General features: G+C 48.8%; 1 protein-coding gene across 4 annotated transcripts; it reads left to right on the top strand.

The window, feature by feature from the left end:
* The first annotated feature begins 34 nt into the window (after positions 1-34).
* CGREF1 (cell growth regulator with EF-hand domain 1) lies at positions 35-18,653 on the top strand. Of its 4 annotated transcripts, none has more exons than XM_027033400.2 (6): positions 35-57; positions 16,071-16,162; positions 17,263-17,328; positions 17,407-17,477; positions 17,618-17,742; positions 17,961-18,653. In XM_027033400.2, exons 2-6 carry the CDS (start codon positions 16,083-16,085, stop codon positions 18,405-18,407), a joined length of 789 nt encoding a protein of 262 aa, XP_026889201.1. In that variant the 5' UTR covers positions 35-57; positions 16,071-16,082; the 3' UTR covers positions 18,408-18,653. The 4 variants fall into 4 exon arrangements, with proteins under 4 accessions (XP_026889201.1, XP_053057088.1, XP_026889200.1 ...); XM_027033399.2 differs by lacking the exon at positions 35-57 and adding an exon at positions 4,321-4,470; XM_027033401.2 differs by lacking the exon at positions 35-57 and adding an exon at positions 4,400-4,470 and having other exon boundaries at positions 16,076-16,162.
* The last annotated feature ends 841 nt before the right edge of the window (positions 18,654-19,494 follow it).

The following is a 19,494-nucleotide window of genomic DNA, read 5'->3' on the forward strand; positions in this document are numbered from 1 at the left end:
TGACTAGCGGTGCCGCCCCTTGCAAGGACCACGACCCTCTCCCCAGCCTCCATCTCGGTGAGACGTGTCTCCAGCGCCTTCCTCAAACTCTGCCCCGGCCACGCTAGTTAGGCAGTTTGGTTACGGTCCCCCAGTCAACCAGTCACTGACACACAGGACACAGCCACTCCTTGGTGACATCCTGCCCTTTCACACAGGGCAGCCATTCACTGTGAACTTCACATTCAGGACGTGGCCGCTCACCTTGTGACGCCCTGCAGTCCTGCAGTGTTCAGCTATTCACAGTGGACTTCCCATACTGGACACAGCCATTCACACTGTGGCACCCAGTCACATAGGTTTCAGCTATTGGGTGGATGGCATTCCACATGGAGTCACACATACACAAGGGTTAAAGTCACGTACCATCACTCTACACCGTCTTTCATAATGTCAAGTAAGTACAATAGGTACGTACTCTTCCCCCACTTTGTACCAGGCAGTGGGATACCCCTGGAATCCTCTTGCCTGTCGTCACTGGAATGTGGAAACGAATAAGTAATCTAATGGAGCAGTGGTTCTCAGCCGTGACTGAAGATTAGAATCATCTGGGAGTTTTATTTTGTTTTTTAATTTTTTTAATGTTTATATTTTTGAGAGAGGGAGAGACAGAGCGTGAGCTGGGGGCAGAAGGGGGTGGTGGGCAGAGAGGGAGACACAGAATATGAAGCAGGCTTCAGGGTCTGAGCTGTCAGCCCAGAGCCCGATGTGGGACTTGAACTCATGAACCATGACATCATGACCTGAGCCAAAGTTGGCCGTTTAACTGAGCCACCAGGCGCCCTTCATCTGGGAGTTTTAAAAACAACCAGCGCCCAGGCCTCACCCCCTGCTGTAGTTGGTTTGGAGAGGAGACTAGGTATCAATATAACTTGGAAGTTCTTTGGAAGATTCAAATGTGTAGTCAGGGTTGAACCCCTGTGGTAGGGCACAGGGCTAGCTAGATAGGGGAAGTACTAGCTGCAGTGAGAGCACTGAGGAGGGTGCCCGAACACCATGGGTCAGAGCAAGTGTACCCGGATGTTAAGTGATGATACATTTAAGATGAAACCAAAAATTGAGTAGGAGTTTCCCAGGCAAGGGAGAGGTGGGAAGAGAATAGTTGCTCCGGGAGCAGAAATAGCATAAGCAAAAGCCTGGGTGTGAGAGACTTCTTAAAGGAACCAAAAGAAATCTGGTTGTCTGGAGCATATGAGATGGTCAGGAATCAAGCTGTGAGCAGCTACACAAGGGATGTGAGAGTTCAGACTAAGGATGGGGGAAAACCATCAAAGAGTTTTACAAAGGGGTGAGCAACACGACCGGCGTTATGTTTTAGAGGAATCATTCAGGCGACTTGGAGAACGGATTGACTGGAGGAGGCTGAGAATGGAAACAGGCCAGTTAGGAGGCTGTTAACAGTACTTCGGCATGGCAGGTGGCTGCCTGGACTGGAGGAGCTTGGGAGAGGAGTGAAGATCTTTAAGACAGGAGGCAGAATGGAATAGGACTTGGTGTTTGGAGGTCAGGAGAGAAGGAGAAATCATGAAGGATGCCCAGGTTTCTGACTGTATGAGTCAGGGATGCATGGCGGTACCAGTCCCTGGGTTAAGGAAACTGGGGGAAGGGAAGGTTTGAGGAGGAAGAGGATGCGTTCTGAACTCAGACACACAGAGGTTAGGGTGCTGGTAGGTGTTCTAATTGCTTTTTCTTAGATTCTGTATTTGTCTATTTGGCATCCGTCAGTCACAGGGCCAAACTAACAGCCGAAGTTGACATTTCGTCTGCAATCCAGAGCCCATACTCTGAGCCACTTCTTTTATCTAAATCTCACACGACAAGCCAATATTTCCCCTGTCCTAAATCAACCCAGGGCCAGGTATCACATAACTAGGGACAGTCCCTATGTCCCAAAGCCTGCCTGATTACTCAAACTAGCCAATTCTAAGCTGTCTACCTTGCCCTGCCTTGCCTTTCCACTTAATAAAGGCTGTGGCCTCTGCCTTCCTCCTTGCTCCTTTCTGCCCATGACAGAAGCCCACTGGGGTTTCCCCCTGTCATCCTGTGTAGTGAGCTATGCCTGTCGTTTCCAGGATAACTGGAGCACTAAATTTTTCTTTCAATGACATTGACCTCTCTTTTTGTCACTCAGTCACCTTTATACATTAAAATCTAGGCACAAATTAGAGGATGTTCATTTCCTGAAGAGGTCTGGGGCTTGGGGCTTGGAATTTGAGGTTTGGCAGCTATCAGCATTTAAATGATATATTCGTTTTCAGGGTTGCCATAACGAAGTACCACACACTGGCTGTCTTAAACAACAGAAGTTTATTGTCTTACAGTTCTGGGGACTAGAAGTCCAACTTCAAAGTGCCAGAAAGATCGGTTCCTTCTGAGAGCTGTGAGGAAGAATCTGTCCCAGGTCTCTTCTCTGGCTTCTGGTGGTGTGCTGGCAATCTTTGGCATGTAGAAGCTTCATGGCCACAAGAACATGCTACCTGCATCTTCGCAAGATGCTTTCCCTGTGTGTGTGTGTGTGTGTGTGTGTGTGTGTGTGTGTGTGTATGTCCAAATTTGCCCTTTTTAAAATAGCTTATTTATTTATTTTGAGAGGAGAGAGAGCAAGCAGGGGACGGAAAGAGAGACAGAGAATCCCAAGCAGGCTCTGCACTGTCAGTGCATAGCCCAACCTGAGGCTCAAACTGTGAGATCATGACTTGAGCCGAGACCAAGAATCGGATGCTTAACCAACTGAGCCATTCCGGAGCCCCCAAGTTTCCCCTTTTCACGTGGACACCAGTCAAATTGGAGTGAGGTGGGCTCACCCTACTCCAGTAGGACCTCATTTTCACTTCTTATACCTGCAGTGACCCTACTTCCAAATAAAGTCACATTCTGAGGTATTGGGGGTTAGGATGTCAACATATGACTTTTTGAGGGACTCAGTTCAACCCATAACAGATAGTGATGGAAGCAACATGAACAGATAGGAGTGAGGGGAGAGCCCAGAGGAACTCTGTTGCGCAAAAAAAACTAAGAAGAAACGAGTAGAGGGAGAAGATGGTGTTGCTGGACAGTGGGTCCCCTAATTCTCGCAGGTAGTGTCCAGCAATGTCCGCCATAGGAAGGAGGACAGAATGACTTCGATGAGAGTCAGTTGTTCTGAAAGATGCAGATTGGAAGGAGCTGAAGGAGAGGGAGACGTTGAAGATTCTGAAGAGATAAGTTATTCCTTTGAAGAACTAAGTCCTTGTGGGGTGCCTGAGCGGCTCAGTTGTTTGAGCGTCTGATTCTTGGTTTCAGGTCCGGTCATGATCTTGCAGTTTGTGATGACTGCACAGGGCCTGCTTGGATTCTCTCTCTCCCCCTCTCTCTCTGCCCCTCCCCTGCTGATGTGTGCACACTCCTGTGCTCTCTCTCTCTCTCTCTCTCACACACACACACAAAATGAAAGAAAGAAAGCAAGCAAGAAAGAAAGAAAGAAAGAAAGAAAGAAAGAAAGAAAAAGAAAGGGAGAGAGAAAGAAAGAAGGAAAGAAAGAAAAAGAAAGAAAATAAAAGAGGAAGGAAGGAAGGAAGTCCTTGGGCCAGTGGGTGAAGATGTAGTCTGAAGCCTAGGAGGAATTGATCATTGTGACAAAAGTAGGTGACACTCCATTTTGAGTAGGTGACACTTTGCTGGCAAATGACTGCCACCATCACCCTTAAGATGACACTTTTCCCAGCCCTCTCGCCAACTATGTCTCGTATGCAGCCGCTTCTCAGTGATGCACCTGGTCACAGCCACCCAATGACACCTTCCCTGGAAACCAGCAGTCACAGCTATCATGTGAGCATCACAAACAACTCAGGAAAGAGTTCAACCAACTACCCTAACACATGTACCGCTACTGTCCTCTCCTGTCACACCCCCGGACAATCATTCCCACCCTGGCCATACGCTCTCAGGGCCATGTTGTCTCTCTGGATACACAGTCACACAAAATACCTCTACTGTCACAAGTGCCTCACGCACACGGCCACATCCACTAGTCATAGCCACACTAACAGTTCCGTCCTGTCTTGTACACAGGCTGGGCGCCGGCGGGCAGTGGCACCGGCAGCACCACCACAGTTAGGCACGCTTCTCCTGAACACCAGCATCACCAGCTGTCTCTCTAGAAGTCTGTCCCTGTCTCTCTCACGGAGACACGGGCACACGCGCGCACGCACACGCGCGCCGGGGCCGCGGGGAGGAAGCCCCACGCGGGCTGCGGAGGGCGGCGGCCCTGCCCGCGGCCGCTGGCGCTGCGGACTCTGCCCGGGCCAGGGCGGCGGCCGGCCGGAGGGCGACGTGGAGCGGCCACGTGGAGCGGCCCGGGGGAGGGCCCGGCGGCGGCGAGCCGTGGCGCGGCCGGCGCACAGCCTCCAGCCGCCGCGAAGCCGGACCCCAGCCCTCGCCGCGCCGCCGCAGGTGGGTCCGCGCTCGGCGTCGGGCGGCCTCGCCCCGGGCCTGGCGGGCTGGGGACCGCGGGGCCGCGGGGCGGGGGCGGCCTCCGGCCTCTGGGGGCCCAGGCTGCGGGCGCCGCCCCTCTGCGTCCCCGGGCGGGGGCGGCGAGGAGCCGCGGCTCCAGCCTCGGGGCACCTCCCGGGAGGAGGTTACCCCGGAGGGCGAGTAGAGGAAGGGGCTGGAGAGCGAACCCCGAGCTCTCTAGGCGTGGTGATGGGGTTTCACAGTTCCCCGGCCGCCTTTCCCCCCATGTCTCCTTTGTCTCTCTGACATCGTGGGAAGGAGGTTGGGGGCAGGCACGAGTTTTATCCTCATTTGACAGATGAAGAAAAGGGGGACTGGGGAGGGACCCCAGCTGGGGCCAGCTGGAAGTGTTAGGGTGGAGACCAGCTGTCAGGTGTGGGGGACCTTTTTGGCCCGTAAAGCCACTCTCTCTTCTTTTGGGGGAGGGGAGTGTGCTGGGAGGCACAGGGGGCACCAGAGGGATAAGTTAAGGGTGAGGATTTGGTTCAAAAGAACTTTGGGACAGTTAGATTCAGCCAGAAATGGGATGGATGCCCTATGAGGTGCTAGACTCCTGCCCTGGAAAGTCAAGTGGGGGCTGAATGGCCATTGACAGGGATGCTGTGGAAGAAAGCTTTGCATTGGATGGGAAGCTACCCAAGATAAAAGGCCCCTGCCACTTCCTAGATTCTCTGGAAATACTCAAAGAGCATGCGCTCGCTGCCAGTCATGTAACGGACATTATCCCACTGCATCTTCCCCAGGCCCGTACAAGGCTGATACTGTTGTTCCGGGCGCAGAGAGACTCAGACACCCACCTAGGCCCCAGCGACAGGACGGAGGGGCCGGGTTTGATCAGAGGTCTGACCCCAAGGCTGGGCTCTCCTCCCGTGCTCGGAGGCAAAGGCTTGAAGAAATCTGAGGCCTGAGAGTCGCTGTGACTGGGAGTGTATGAATGGGAGTGTGTGTGAAGGATGTGAGTAACTATTACATCACAACTGTTGACTATGAGTTGCAGTGGCTTTCGTGTCGTCATGAGAGTAAATTACGTTTATGAGCATCATAGTTACAGGAAATGATTAGGAACATTTTAATTGACAGGCAGTGGTTCAATAATGGCTTTATTTCTTCTGTTGCTTACAAAAGCTTCTGTAAATGCTGAGAAATGTCTTACGTGTGGACAAGTCACATTATGCCAACCTCATTACACATTACTTGAAGTGCTGTAGCTGACTTCCTTTAAGCAATATAGGTGGGTCATCTGTACTAAAAATGCCAGTTTGAAGCATAACTCCTGAGAATATTACTTGGATTGACATTAACAGTCCACATACAGTTATTCAAGTTTGTGACGTGAACTATCGTCAGAATGCTAAGGTTGTCCGGAGGGCCCAGGTTATTCCAGGTAGAAGGTAGAACAGCTTGGGCAAAAGCACTGTAAAGTGAAAGTGAGAGGTATTTTGGGAGCCTCTCCTCTGCAGCAGAGCATTAGTGTCATAGAGCACCGGAAGATGAGTGTAAAATGGTGACCTGATATCTATCTAATTGTAGAAGGCCTTGAAAATGCCATGGTGAGGCCTTTGTACTCTAATAGAAATAGGGTGCCACTGAAGATTTTGGAGTTCCAGCTAAGGAAGATTAATGTGATGTGGGTATGGAGGGTCCTTTAAATGGAGAAGATACCAGAGGCAAGGGCAAGAGAGAGGCTACTGCATTAATTTGTGCAAGAAGTACTTCGTTATGCACTTAACATTCACTGTAACCCTGTGAGTTGCATTCTGTTATTATCTCCCTTGTGGAGGTAAGGTAACTGAAGTTCAGTGAGGACAGCCTGTGGTGGAGCTGGGATTTGAACCTAGGCCTGGTTGGTTCCAAAGCTCTGTTCTCTGTCCACTACACATGCTGCATAGTTACATACTTGTGATGGGTGCATATGACCGAGAGGAGGAGAGTACTGGTAATTCGTGTGGACAGGGTACATGCTTTTCAGGGCCCAGGACAAAAACAAAATTAAGAATTTCAAGATGGAGGGGTGCCTGGGTGGCTCAGTCCGTTAAACGGCTGACTCTTGATTTTGGCTCAGGTCGTGATCTTGCAGTTCATGGGTTTGAGTCCTACACTGGGCTCTGCACTGACAGTTTCTCTCTCCCTCTCTCTCTCTGCCCCTCCCCCTGCTTGCACTCTCTAAATAAATAAACAAATAAATAAATAAACATTAAAAAATATATTAAAGAAAAAGAATTTCAAAACAGTGACAGCAGAGTATTACACTAAGCACAGGGCCCCTCCGAGAGCTGGGCCCCTGTGTGACTGCCCAGGTCACACGCAGTTCGGATTACTCAGACAACTTTAACAAACCGCCTCGAAACTTAGTGGCTGAAAACAATAACTTTGACTTTGCTCACGAGCGTGCCGTCTGGGCAGGGGTATGGAGACAAGCACATTTCTGCTCCATTCAGTGTGGGCTGGGGCACCTGGAAAGCTGGGGGTCGGAATCACCTGAAGGTTTGCTCTTTCTCCTGGATGGTCCTTGGGCTGGGGAGATGTGAGCGGCTGAAGGCCAGAACAGCCGAGGCTCCTCAGACATCTCGCTGTCTGTGGTTTCTCCAGTCTTTTCGGCGTGGTAGCTTCAGGGACGCCAGACTTCTTCCACGGCAGCTCAGGGCTTCAGACGCGCATATCTGCGTGTAGGGAGAGAGAGAGGGAGAGAGAACCAGAACCGGGTACAAGCTATGTCACCTTTGAAGACCCACACTTGAAAGTCACGTAGCATCATTTCAGCTGTTCATTAGGAGTGAGTGGCTGAGTCCAGATCATATACAAGGAAAGGCAAATTAGACTCAATCCTTTGTGGGAAGAAGTGTCAAAGAATTTGCAGGCATGTTTTTTCAAACCAGCACATTTGGCCTAACGAGTGTGTACATTAGTGGGACCGGAGGGTGCTTCTCCTTTATGCCTGAGTTGCTACCCCCAGAGAGTCCTCTTTGAAAAGGCAACTCGTAGTGGATGATAACACATTAAGCCTGGATAATAGGTTTGGACAGCTCTGAGGGATTTAAATTACTTCAGTGCCTCCTGTAGGCGTAGGTCCTGGCAGAAAACAGATGGGGGTGGGGGGGGTGCGGTAGTGTGGGGTATACCCACACCATCTGAGGGTATCCAGGGTGGGGTGGGGATGTGTGAAGCCACTGCAGAGCAGTCCAAGAAAACTTCTGGAGGGGAAGAAGGCATTATTGTACAGCCAGGCATGGGATTTTACAAGATATGTAAAATCTTGTGTCATTTATTTATTTTTTTTAAATTTTTTTTAACGTTTATTTATTTTTGAGACAGAGAGAGACAGAGCATGAACGGGGGAGGGTCAGAGAGAGGGAGACACAGAATCTGAAACAGGCTCCAGGCTCTGAGCTGTCAGCACAGAGCCCGACGCGGGGCTCGAACTCACAGACCGCGAAATCATGACCTGAGCCAAAGTCGGCCGCTTAACCGACTGAGCCACCCAGGCGCCCCAAATCTTGTGTCATTTAACCCTTACCACACCCCACGAGAGGTCCACCTCACGTGCCACACGAGAACCCGAAACACAGAAGTCACACAGCTACTGCGTTCCAGAGCCAGGATTTGGATTCAGGCAGCCTGAGGTTAGGGCCCCTTCCCTTACACTTTGGGCTGTGCCACCTATGCCTTATAATTCTGTGTTTCTCTTTCTCTTAATCATTGCTTAACATCTGTATCTTTTCCTGCTTATATATTTGCAAGCTTTAAGAAAAAAAAAAGGAATAAGTACTTCTACTTCATACTCTCATCTCACTTATAAGAGTGCCTCACATATAGTAGGTGCTCAATAAATATTGAAGAACTAAATACCTTTATCTTCATTCTACAAACTTAGTATTTATACTTGCCTTCCCTACAGATGCTCACGCTCCTGGCCTTTGTCATGAAAAGTCTTTGACATCTGGTGCTACCCGTGCTGTCCTCTGGGGCATCTGGTCCCAGGATCTATACTTTCTGGCGTTCTCCGTCTGGCCTCTTTTGGCCAGCTGGCCCTCTCAGCCATTATGTGCCTCTCCTTCCGCCTTAGAGAACCCTCAGCTGAACCTTGCCATCACCACCCCCGAAACCCAGCAGCACTCTGGATACCAGACCCCTTCACCTATATCCTCCTTCAGCCATTGTTTCCTGGGTGCTCCGGTGCCCTGCGGGCAGGACCTTCCCTCTAACCCTCCTGGCTAAGGCACACATCCCTTCAGTTCTTGCATTTCCACTCAGTCTCCATGGACTTTCTGTTGAGATTTCTGTCTTGAACCCCCTGTTGCAGTAGGCAGCGGTGTTGAAACCCTACTTGCCTCCAGTCCTCACTTGTCCCACTGCACTTGACTTACCATGTCCTTCGTGATACAGAAGTTTAAACCCTTGATATATTCAAATCTGTCTATTTTTTCCTTTAAGACTTATGAGTTTGTAGTATTTACATTTTTTACGTTTACTTTTGAGAGAGAGAGTGCGTGCACGCGAAAGCTGGGGAGGGACAGAGAGAGGGGAACAGAGGATCTGAAGCAGGCTCTGTAGAGAGCCCTATGCGAGGTTCAGACTAACCTCGTGAGATCATGACCTGAGCCGAAGTTGGATGCTTAACCGACTGAGCCACCCAGGCGCCCCAGTATTTATCATTTTTTATTGCTCCGTCTTATAATGAGATTTGCTTAGCCATTGCCTAAATGTTAGACAATGTCAGGTTGTTTGTTTCTTTGACTAATATTTATAGCACAGTTATAGATATCTTTGTAGTTTCTTTTTCCATTTGAGTTCTTCCCTATGTAATCCTCAGGATGGTGTTATTGGGTCAGAGTTTCATGGCAATTAATACATATTTGCAGATTACCTCTCTAGAAACGTTTCAGGTTTGTAGTCCCTCAAGTGATAAAGGTTAATCCTCACTGATTCAAATTATGTAATGGCTATAGGACTATTAAGATTTGCTATTTCCTTTTCCATCAGTTTTGCTACTAAGTTTTTCTAGGAAATTAGCTCTATCCTCTAAGAAGTTTTCAAATCTCTGCTGTTTCTATAGTTATGTCCCCATTTTCATTTTATTTGTACCTTTTCTCTTTGTTCTTATTGCGAATTGTCAGAGGTTTGTCTATTGAATTAGTCCCTTTTTAAATTTATTTTTTTATTTTTTATTTTTTATTTTAGAGAGGGGGAGCAGAGGGAGAGAGGGAGAGAATCTTAAGCAGGCTCCATGCTCAGCATTCAGCCCAAATCAGGGCTCGATCCCACAACCCTAGGATCATGACCTGAGCCAAAACTAAGAGTCAGAAGCTCAACTAACTGAGCCACCCTGGTGCCCCTGTATTAGTCCTTTTATTTATTTATTTTATTTATTTTTTATTTTATTTATTTTTTTTTTCAGTATATGAAATTTATTGTCAAATTGGTTTCCATACAACACCCAGTGCTCAACCCAAAAGGTGCCCTCCTCAATACCCATCACCCACCCTCCCCTTCCTCCCATCCCCCATCAACCCTCAGTTTGTTCTCAGTTTTTAACAGTCTCCTATGCTTTGGCTCTCTCCCACTCTAACCTCTGTATTAGTCCTTTTAAAGAAACACCAGTGATGGGGCGCCTGGGTGGCTCAGTCAGTTGAGCTTCCGACCTGGGCTCAGGTCATGATCTCACTGTTCATGAGTTCGAGCCCCGCGTGGGGCTCAGCACTGACCACTCAGAGCCTGGAGCCTGCTTCGGATTCTGTGTCTCCCTCTCTTTCTCTGCCCCTCCCCTGCTCAGGCTCTGTCACCCTCTCTCAAAAATAAATAAATAAATAAATAAATAAACATTTAAAAAATTATTAAAAAATAGAAAAGAAACACCAGTATTTGGCTTTGCTGCTCTTCTCTATCGTGTTCCTAATTTCTGCCATCTTTTATTACTTTATTTCTTAGTTTATTCTGTTTTACTAGCTTGTTGAGTTGGAAGGTTTAACTCATTAACTTTTAGTCCTTTCTTCTAATATACACTTTGAAGTCAATCCATTTTCCCTCTGATACCACTTTGATTACCTATCTTGTTTTCATGCATATCCTCCCAGTATTATCCAATTCTAACTATTCAACAGTTTCCATTATGATTTTCTTCTTTGATCCACATACAAGTATGACTTCTAAATTTCCATTTACGTGAGATTTTTTACATAATTTTTTTTATTGCTTTCTAATGTAATTGTATGTTAGTCATATAATACAGTGTGCGACAGATTTTTTTTTTCTCTAACGTTTATTTTTAAGACAGAGAGAGACAGAGCATGAACGGGGGAGGGTCAGAGAGAGAGGGAGGCACAGAATCTGAAACAGGCTCTAGGCTCTGAGCTGTCAGCACAGAACCTGACCCGGGGCTTGAACTCACAGACCGGGAGATCATGACCGGAGCCGAAGTCGACTGAGCCACCCAGGCGCCCCAGGCATATACTTTTTTAATGTTTATTTATTTTTTGAGAGAGAGAGACAGAGTGTGAGCAGGGGAGGGGCAGAGAGAGAGAGGGAGACACAGAATCCGAAGCAGGCTCCAGGCTCCAAGCTGTCAGCACAGAGCCCGATGCGGGGCTCGAATTCACAAGCTGTGAGATCATGACCTGAGCTGAAGTCAGCCGCCCAACTGACTGAGCCCCCCAGGAGCCCGCATTTAGCCCAGGCATATTAAATGTTTTATTCAACCTTCTACATTCTTACTAATGTTTAGTCTGCTTAATCTTTCAACGTTTATTTATTTTTGGGAGAGAGACAGAGCATGAACGGGGGAGGGGCAGAGAGAGAGGGAGACACAGAATCGGAAACAGGCTCCAGGCTCTGAGCCATCAGCCCAGAGCCTGATGCGGGGCTCGAACTCCCGGACCGCGAGATCGTGACCTGGCTGAAGTCGGACGCTTAACCGACTGCGCCACCCAGGCGCCCCTAGTCTGCTTAATCTTTCAAATACTAAATGAGATATGTTAAATTCTCTACCATGATGGCAGATTCGACTTTTCTCCTTGTAGTTCTGCCTGTTTTTTTTTTTTAAAGGCTTTATTTTTTTAGCACGGTTTTAGGTCCACAGCAAAATTGAGAGGGAAGTATAGAGATTTCCTATATACCTCCCCCCTTCGGCCCCTCATGCACAACTCCCTCATTATCAACATTCCAGACCAGAGAGTCCAATTTTTACGACGGTTGAGCCTGCATTGACACATCATCACTCAAAGTCCATAGTTTACGTTAGGGTTCACTCCTGGTGGTGTACATTCTGTGGGTTTGGATAAATGTATAATGACATGTGTCTGTCATGATGGGATCGTACAGAGTAGTTTCACTGCCCTAAAAATCTTCTGTGCTCCTCCTACACATCCCTTCCACCCCAGCCCCTAGCAACCACTGATGTTCTGACTGTCTCCATAGTTTAGCCTTTTCCAGAATGTCAGATAGTCAGAATCATTTAGCTCACAGCCTTTTCAGATTGGCTTCTTTCTCTTAGTAATATTCATTTAAGTTCCTCCAGGTCTCTTCATGGCTTGAGAACTCATTTCTTTTTGGCATTAAATAATATTCCATTGTCTGGATAGACCACAGTTTATTTCTCCATCCTTCTACTGAAGGGTATCTTCTTTGCTTTCAAGTTGTGGCAATTATGAATAAAACTGCTATAAACATCTGTGTGCAGGTTTTTGTGCGGACATAATTTGTCAGCTCCTTTCACTAAATGTGAAGGAGTGCAATTGCTAGATTGTGTGGTAAGAATATGGTTAGCTTTATACGAAACTGCCCAAGTGTCTCCCAGAGTGGCTGTGCCGTTTTGCATTCCCCCAGCCACGAATGAGAGTTCCTGCTGCTTCACATCCTTGCCAGCATTTGGTGCTGTCAGTGTTCTGGATTTTGTCTGGATTTTGGCAATTCTAATAGGTGTGTAGTGTTATGCCAGTTTTTATTTTGGATGTTCTGAGGTTACGTTATTAGACACATACAAGTTCAGAATTATGTTATCCTCCTATGGGATTCAAGTTTTATGAATTTTGTAATGACATTCTTTTATTTATAATCATGCGTTAAAGTCTAGTCAATAAAGCTATAGTAGCTTTCTTTTGTCTATTATTGCTTTTTTTTTTTTTTTTTTTTTTGAGAGAGAGTGCCGATGCGTGTACAAGCAGGGGAGGGGCAGAGGGAGAGAGAATCCTAAGCAGGCTCCATACCCGGCACAGATCCCGGCACTGGGCTCAGTCTCAAGACCGTGAGATCGTGACCTGAGCTGAAATCAAGAGTTGGATGCTTAACTGACTGAGCCACCCAGGCGCCCTTCTACTTGCCTTTCCTTTTTAACTTTTTTTTTTAGTTTTTTTCTCTTGTAATGCCTTTCTTTGAATTGATTTTTTTAAAATTCCATTCATTTTTTCCTCTGGTGGTTTGAGGTCATGCATTCCATTTCTATTTTTTTAGTGGCTATCCTTAAAACGTTTACATGCGTATTTAACAAAGTTGCTCAGTATGTCTACTTTCTCCCCAAACAACCGTCCGCACCTTACATCTTAATGTTGTCTAATATTGTAGCTCAGGCCACCTTTTCTGTCCCCTGTATTAACATAGTTGTCAATCTATGTTTGTTTATATTTTCCCAAATACTTTCTGATTTCTTTTCTGCTCACCATTTTCCCCCCGCATTTCAAATCCTTTGGGGATCACTTTCCTTTTCCCTGAAACAGATCCCTTAGAATTTCCTTTACTGGAGGAATGTTGGTGGCATATTCTCTAATTTGTTGTTTATTGAAATTGTTTTTATTTCACCTCATCCTTGAAAGATAATTTTGCTGAGACTGGAGTTCTAGAATGGCAGTCTCCCCACCCCCACCCCCTTCCCCCTGCCTTTCTCAATGTATTAAGATACTACTGTAATCTGGCATCACTCTTGCTGTTGAGAAATCAGCTGTCAGTCTAATTATTCTTCCTTCTGGGGTATTTACCTTTTCTTTCTGACTGCTTTTTTTAAAAAAAGTTATTTATTTATTTTGAAAGAGAGTGCCTGTGGGGGAGGGGCAGAGAAAGAGAGAGACACAGAGAGAGAGACTCAGAATCCGAAGCAGGCTCCAGGCTCAGAGCCTGACATGGGGCTCGAACTCATGAACCGTGAGATCATGACCCCAGCTGAAGTCAGACGCTTAACCGACTGAGCCACCCAGGCACCCCACCCATTGCATTTTAAAATCAACCTTTTCTTTGTATTTGTGTAAGTTATGTTTGTTTCTTCTTCAAATCTTCTTGGTCATTTTTATGTTCATATTCCTTCTGCATAGTTTCAAACTTCTCTTTGGTTTCTTGAAACATATTAAATATACCTTATATTCTCTGTATGATAATTCCAATGTCTTTAATTTTTGCAAGTCTGGGTTCACCCGTTATTGGTTAGCTGGCTCTCATTCACAGTGTCTTATTTCCTTGTATGTTTATGACTTTCTGGCTGTAAGGTCATGCTCACCGATACTCGGAATTTCTTTGAGCTGGGATTGGAGTTGTGTTTCGTGGACAAGATGTATAATTTCCTCTGCTAGTCAACTGGAGGTACCATCAACCAGGTACCACTTAAAATATAAATGATCTGCTTTAGGTTTTTGAACCACAGAGATAGCATTAATTCAGGTCCTGAACCCACATTAGAGCAGGCTTGTTACAAATTCTGAGAGAAGACTTTATCCCTTCTACCCAGCACCAAGGTCAAGACTGGCAAGATTTGTGCTGCCCTTCTTTGTGACACATTTACTTTTCGTTCACCCTTAGATTGAGTCAGGCTGTTTGAATCCCAGCTTTCCGTAGGGGATTTCCTATCAGTCTCCTCACGATGGGTGGGTCCAGACCTTATCTCTGGGCTCCTCTGTTGCACAAAGCACTCAGATTGATAGTGCAAATTCACCTGGATTTGGTTTGGCAGACACTTTTAAGGCAAAGCTGATTTCAAGTTCACTTTCCCCCAGGATGACCGTTTTCACTGTGCTTTTGCACTCAGAATTTCTTACTTTCTTGCCAACTCAATGCATTTGAAAAAATACTATTTTTATCCAACTTTGGAGTTACTTTCTTTGAACATTTACAATCATAGTCTCCGACATAGAGATCTGGATATTCTTCTAGACAACCCTTTCACTGAGGTGTATCCAGACCCCTGAGGGCCCGCAGTTGATATGGAGATCTCAGTCCCAACTACCTCCCTTGGATGGACCCAAGACGTGTCTTCTCTTTTGGGGACAACAACTGAAGCTCAAGCATCTGTGTTGCCAGCCAGTGTTCGTGTTTGGCCACTGGGGATTATGGATGCCAATAAACTATGTCGACTCATGATATCTGTAGGGGCCACGTATGCAGAGAAAACTAAAGACGGCTTCCGTGCCTCTCAGTTGCTTTACCTTCTTGTAGACGTCCATGTTTTGCTGCTTCTTCCTCAAGGCAGTTCTGCTTGCCCAACTGCAGCCAGGCTCCCGTTGTTAAGTGTCTTCCCGTTGGCCGGATGCTCACCTGCTCTACCCCACATCTCTTAGGAAGTCGATGTACAACCTTGCAGTGCTTCTGAACCTTGTTCGAATCATGGAGCGCTTTGAGAATCTCATGAAAGCTACAAACCTTTCTCCAGGAAAATCCAGTGCTAGCCAGAATGGCATTTCAGAGGGTGCAGAGGGTTTCAGAGGGTTCCTGGTCCTCCGCCCAGGTGATTTGTCAAGCACCTGGCGATTGGTCTTCCTAGAAGTGGGACTAGGGTCTCAGGCCTCAGCTGTGGTGGGTGTGTGCCTCCTCAGAAATTCATATGATATGTACACGCACCTGGGAGTAATCAGAAAGCTTCGTGTTCTGTGCTTTTGATCGATCCTTCCTCTGTTTGACTGTTTTCATATAACCAAGCAATTGTGTTGCCAGGGAGCTTATAGAAAGTAGGTCCAAAGGAAAGTTTGTTTGTTTTTTTTTTTCTTTATGTTGGGATTTCCTAACTGCATTTAGTAAATAGTTCCTGGGGCCACTGTTGGTTTGACCCTGATCTGTTTCCGTCCCTGTGTGAGTTTCGATCTGTTGCAAGGAGACTGAGCCTTTATTGATTTGTTCTTGGGTGAGTTTTAATACAAACTAACAGTCTTACTCTGTGCGAGTCTTCGTCTTTTTGTATCCCTATGCATTTCTGATTTGGCCTTTTTCTTAACCTCTCTGAGCTAGTTTCCATCTGCAAAATGAGTGACTGGACTGGATTAGATGTACTGAAATTGCATTTCTCCGAGCACCTCAGGGAGGCTGGTGGGGGGAGAGGGAGCTGGGTGTGGGGAGGGGCTCCTGCCCTAACTGCTGCTTCCACCACAGCAGGTCTGCTTTAGGCGCCTTCCACCTGGGGTCTGGAGTAAGATTCATTTTGAATGAATTCCACAGGGGATCCCTGATGTCTGTGCCTCTGCCCTGAGCAGGAGTCCTGTCACCTGGGTTGCAGGTGGGGGCAGGGAGAGAAGGTGCTCCTGTCTAGCCCACCGACCCTCCACCCCTTCCCCTTGACTCCCTACCTCTGTTCCTAGTTCAGTTCCAGGATGTTACCTTTGACAGTGAGAGTGTTAGTGCTGCTGCTGCTGCCCTTGGGTCAGGCCGCTCCCAAGGACGGAACCGTGAGGTAAGGGGATTCAGAGGGCGGGGCCGTGGGCTGGGACGGGGACAGTCTCTGGGGAATCTGAGGGTGTGGTGGGCCCCTCTGGGAGGCAGGAGACGGGGCTTTGTGCTCCCTGATCTCTGTATCTGAGCCCCGCTCCCTGCCCAGGTACTGCAGCCTCTAAGCCAGTTAGAGCACCCCTCGCAGGGTGGGCATTCAGTACGCGTTTGCTGGGGTCACTGTGTCTGGGATCCAGGAGCTCCGTTCCCACGGGGTGTGAAGCATGAGGTGGAAGCTGTGGGCCAAGCAAGGGGCTGCGGTCCTCTTAGCAAGACCTTATAGTGGGAATGCCGACGACATCAAGATCATTAGCAGACCATTTCTATTTTGCGCGAGCATCCTTTGTCAAGGTTTTTGGTATGAATGCTACACAGTGGATGTGCTGGGTGGGGTGGAGGGACAGATCCAGGAGCAGCAGCGAGACTGGCAGTGGTGACAAAGGCCACTGCAGTGGCTCCTGCCAACAGTCTGGCTTCACAGGTCTGGACTGATTTGGGCAAACAGGTAGCCCTGTCCAGAACTGGGAGCAAACCGTGAGCTTTAAGGACTGAGAAAGAGACCCTGAGTAGGTTCAAACTCCAAAACCAACATAAATGCCCTCAGCTTGGAAAAAAGAATCCAGTCTGTGTTGTGGAGCAAATCGGGTCTGTGTAAAACTGGGCAGTGCCTCGGGGCTGAGCCAGAGACCTGCCCCTTGGGGCCTGGCACCAAAGTAGAAGGGTGACCACAATCCATGTGGTCTGGCCATCCGCTCACTGTTTTCCTGGATCTCCAACTTGTATCTACTAGGTGTGGCCTCATCTGGCCTCTGTCTAACCAGATGCTTTATTTGGGTTTTGACTTAGCATCTAAGTTAGGAATCTGCAAAAAGAATAGTCTGAGGGAGTAAGGTTCTGCTTCTGAGACCAGGAGGGCCCCCTCCCCACCAGGTTTTTGGGAATTTGAGAGAACAATGCCCTTCGGGTCTGGGGAGAGAACCCTACAAAGAACTTGAGGGTGGAAGGCCGGTGGCTGCATCCTGTGAGGGGCTCTTTGCAAGGCCGGCCCTTCTCTCCCTCCTCCAGGCTGGATCCTGACCTGCAGCAGCAGCCCTTGCCCAACCCCTTCCAGCCAGGCCAGGAGCCGCTCCGGTGAGTGGGCTGGTCTGGGGGGCAGGCCTGGGTGTGCAGACCGGCCTCTCTGGGGCTTACTTCCCGTGTTTCCACCAGGCTTCTGCAGAACTACCTACAGGGACTGGAGAAGATGGAAGAGGAGCCGGAACACATGAGCCGGGAGCAGGGTGAGGGCCTGGGCCGTGGGGCCGGCGGGTGGGGGGCTTAAGGCAGCAGAGTCAGGACTGACCCCAGGCCGTCGGGTGCCCCCTGCCTCCTCCATCTGTCCCTAGTGCCCCTTCTGATGTAGCTTCTTTCTCCACCTTAGTTCTCCTCTACCTCTTTGCCCTCCACGACTATGACCAGAGTGGACAGCTGGATGGCCTGGAACTGCTGTCCATGTTGACCGCAGCTCTGGCCCCTGGAGCTGCTGATTTTCCTATTGCCAACCCGGTAAGCCCTGCCGGCTGGGGGGCCCCTTCCCCCCCACGAAGGAGACGCCGCTTCTTGGGACTTCGGGTTTTTTCATCATGACTCTTTTGGTGAATCCACTATAAAAGAAATGCTCAAAGCACTGCATGGCAGGGATGTAGGAAGGTGTTGGGAGGGTCAGGGCTTCTGGGAACACCTCTGTTCACTGTAGACTTCAGAGCAACTGTGTGCTTCCACAGGTGATCCTGGTAGTGGACAAGGTGCTCGAGACCCAGGACCTGAATGGGGATGGGCTCATGACCCCTGCAGAGCTCATCAACTTCCCAGGAGAGGCCCCAAGCCACACAGAGCCCAAAGAGCCTCTGGAGCGACAAGATGTTGGCAGGCAGTCCCTGGTGGCTAAAAGCCCGTCAAGACCAGAAATGCAGGAAGCCCTGGGTCCTAGAGGAGAAGACGGGGGACAGGTAGAGGCCAGAAGGGAGTCCTTGGAGCCTGTACAGGAGGCTGGGGGACAGGCAGAGGCTGAAAGAGAAGCCCCAGCCCCTGGAGCGGAGGCTATAGGACAGGCAGAGGCCAGGGATACTGGAAAGGAAGCAGAGGAGCTTCCAGGGGAAACACTGGAGTCGAAGGACACCCCAAATGACTTTGAAGTTCATGCTGTTCAACTGGAGAATGATGAGATATAAATCTTGAGGTCACAAGTTTGCCTCCCTAGAAGTCTCAGTACCAGAACATAAGCCCCGGAGAGTCGTGTGTGTGTATGTGTGTGTGTGTGTGCGCACGCGCACGTGCTGTGACGAGGACCGCCTCTTTGTCCACTTCCTGGCCCCACTAGGGACAGGTCTTTCTGTGCAGCTCAGGGAGACCCTAAGTTGAGGGGCAGCTTTAGGGCCCAGACAGCCAATAAAAAACTGAATGAACTCATCCACTCAGGCCGTCTACCTACAGGTCTAGCCTGCCTGATCTCAGGGACACAGGGGTTCGGGACCGGGAGGGCCTCTTGGAGGGGCTTCGGCTTTCCCAGTGTTTGTGGACGGTGCCCAGCAAGCAGGCTGCAGCAGTAGGGCCCAGCCGGCTGCAGACAAGCCGGGGAAGAGAGCACAGCCTCTCCCTGGAGCCCGAGTGCTCCCCTTCCCGCGCCCCGCCCCCCCCCCCCCCCCCCCCCCGCCACCGGGTGTTCAGACACCCAGAAGCCTCCTGCAGCTCCGAGCAGGTCTTCCCCACCACCCTGTATGTGCCCACCCCCAAATATTAACAAGAACTGCCATTTATTGAGAGGTGGACATTTTATATGTTGTCTGATTGTACCCTCACAATAATTCTGTGACCAGGCAGAATTAGCCCCATTTGACAGATGAGGAAACTGAGGAAGACGGCATTCAGTAATACACCCAAGGTGACACTGCTAGTTAAGTGGCCGATTTGGATTCACGTGTGTCAGACTGCAAAGCCCAGGCTCTGTATCACATTCTGTGGCCTCACACACCCTGCCCCAATTCCCCTATGAAGCTTATAAAATAGGTGAATTCCAATATGCCCTCAGGCCCCGTCTCCCTCCGGGACAGCAACTGTATCCTGGGGCACATTTGTGGCTGAAGCACAGCCTTAACTACAGGGCGGCTCTAAGGGTGGGGCTTGTTGGTTCTGGGACAGTCACGGGTGGGGGGGGGGGATATTTTTAGATTGTGAAGGCACCACCAAACCAGAGTAGGCTCCCTGCCCATTGGCCCATCAGCTTGGCTCAACCTTGTGGACAGTCCTGGAGCCTTAAGA

The sequence above is a fragment of the Acinonyx jubatus genome, chromosome A3, assembly GCF_027475565.1.
Source record: "Acinonyx jubatus isolate Ajub_Pintada_27869175 chromosome A3, VMU_Ajub_asm_v1.0, whole genome shotgun sequence".
NCBI lineage: Eukaryota > Metazoa > Chordata > Mammalia > Carnivora > Felidae > Acinonyx > Acinonyx jubatus.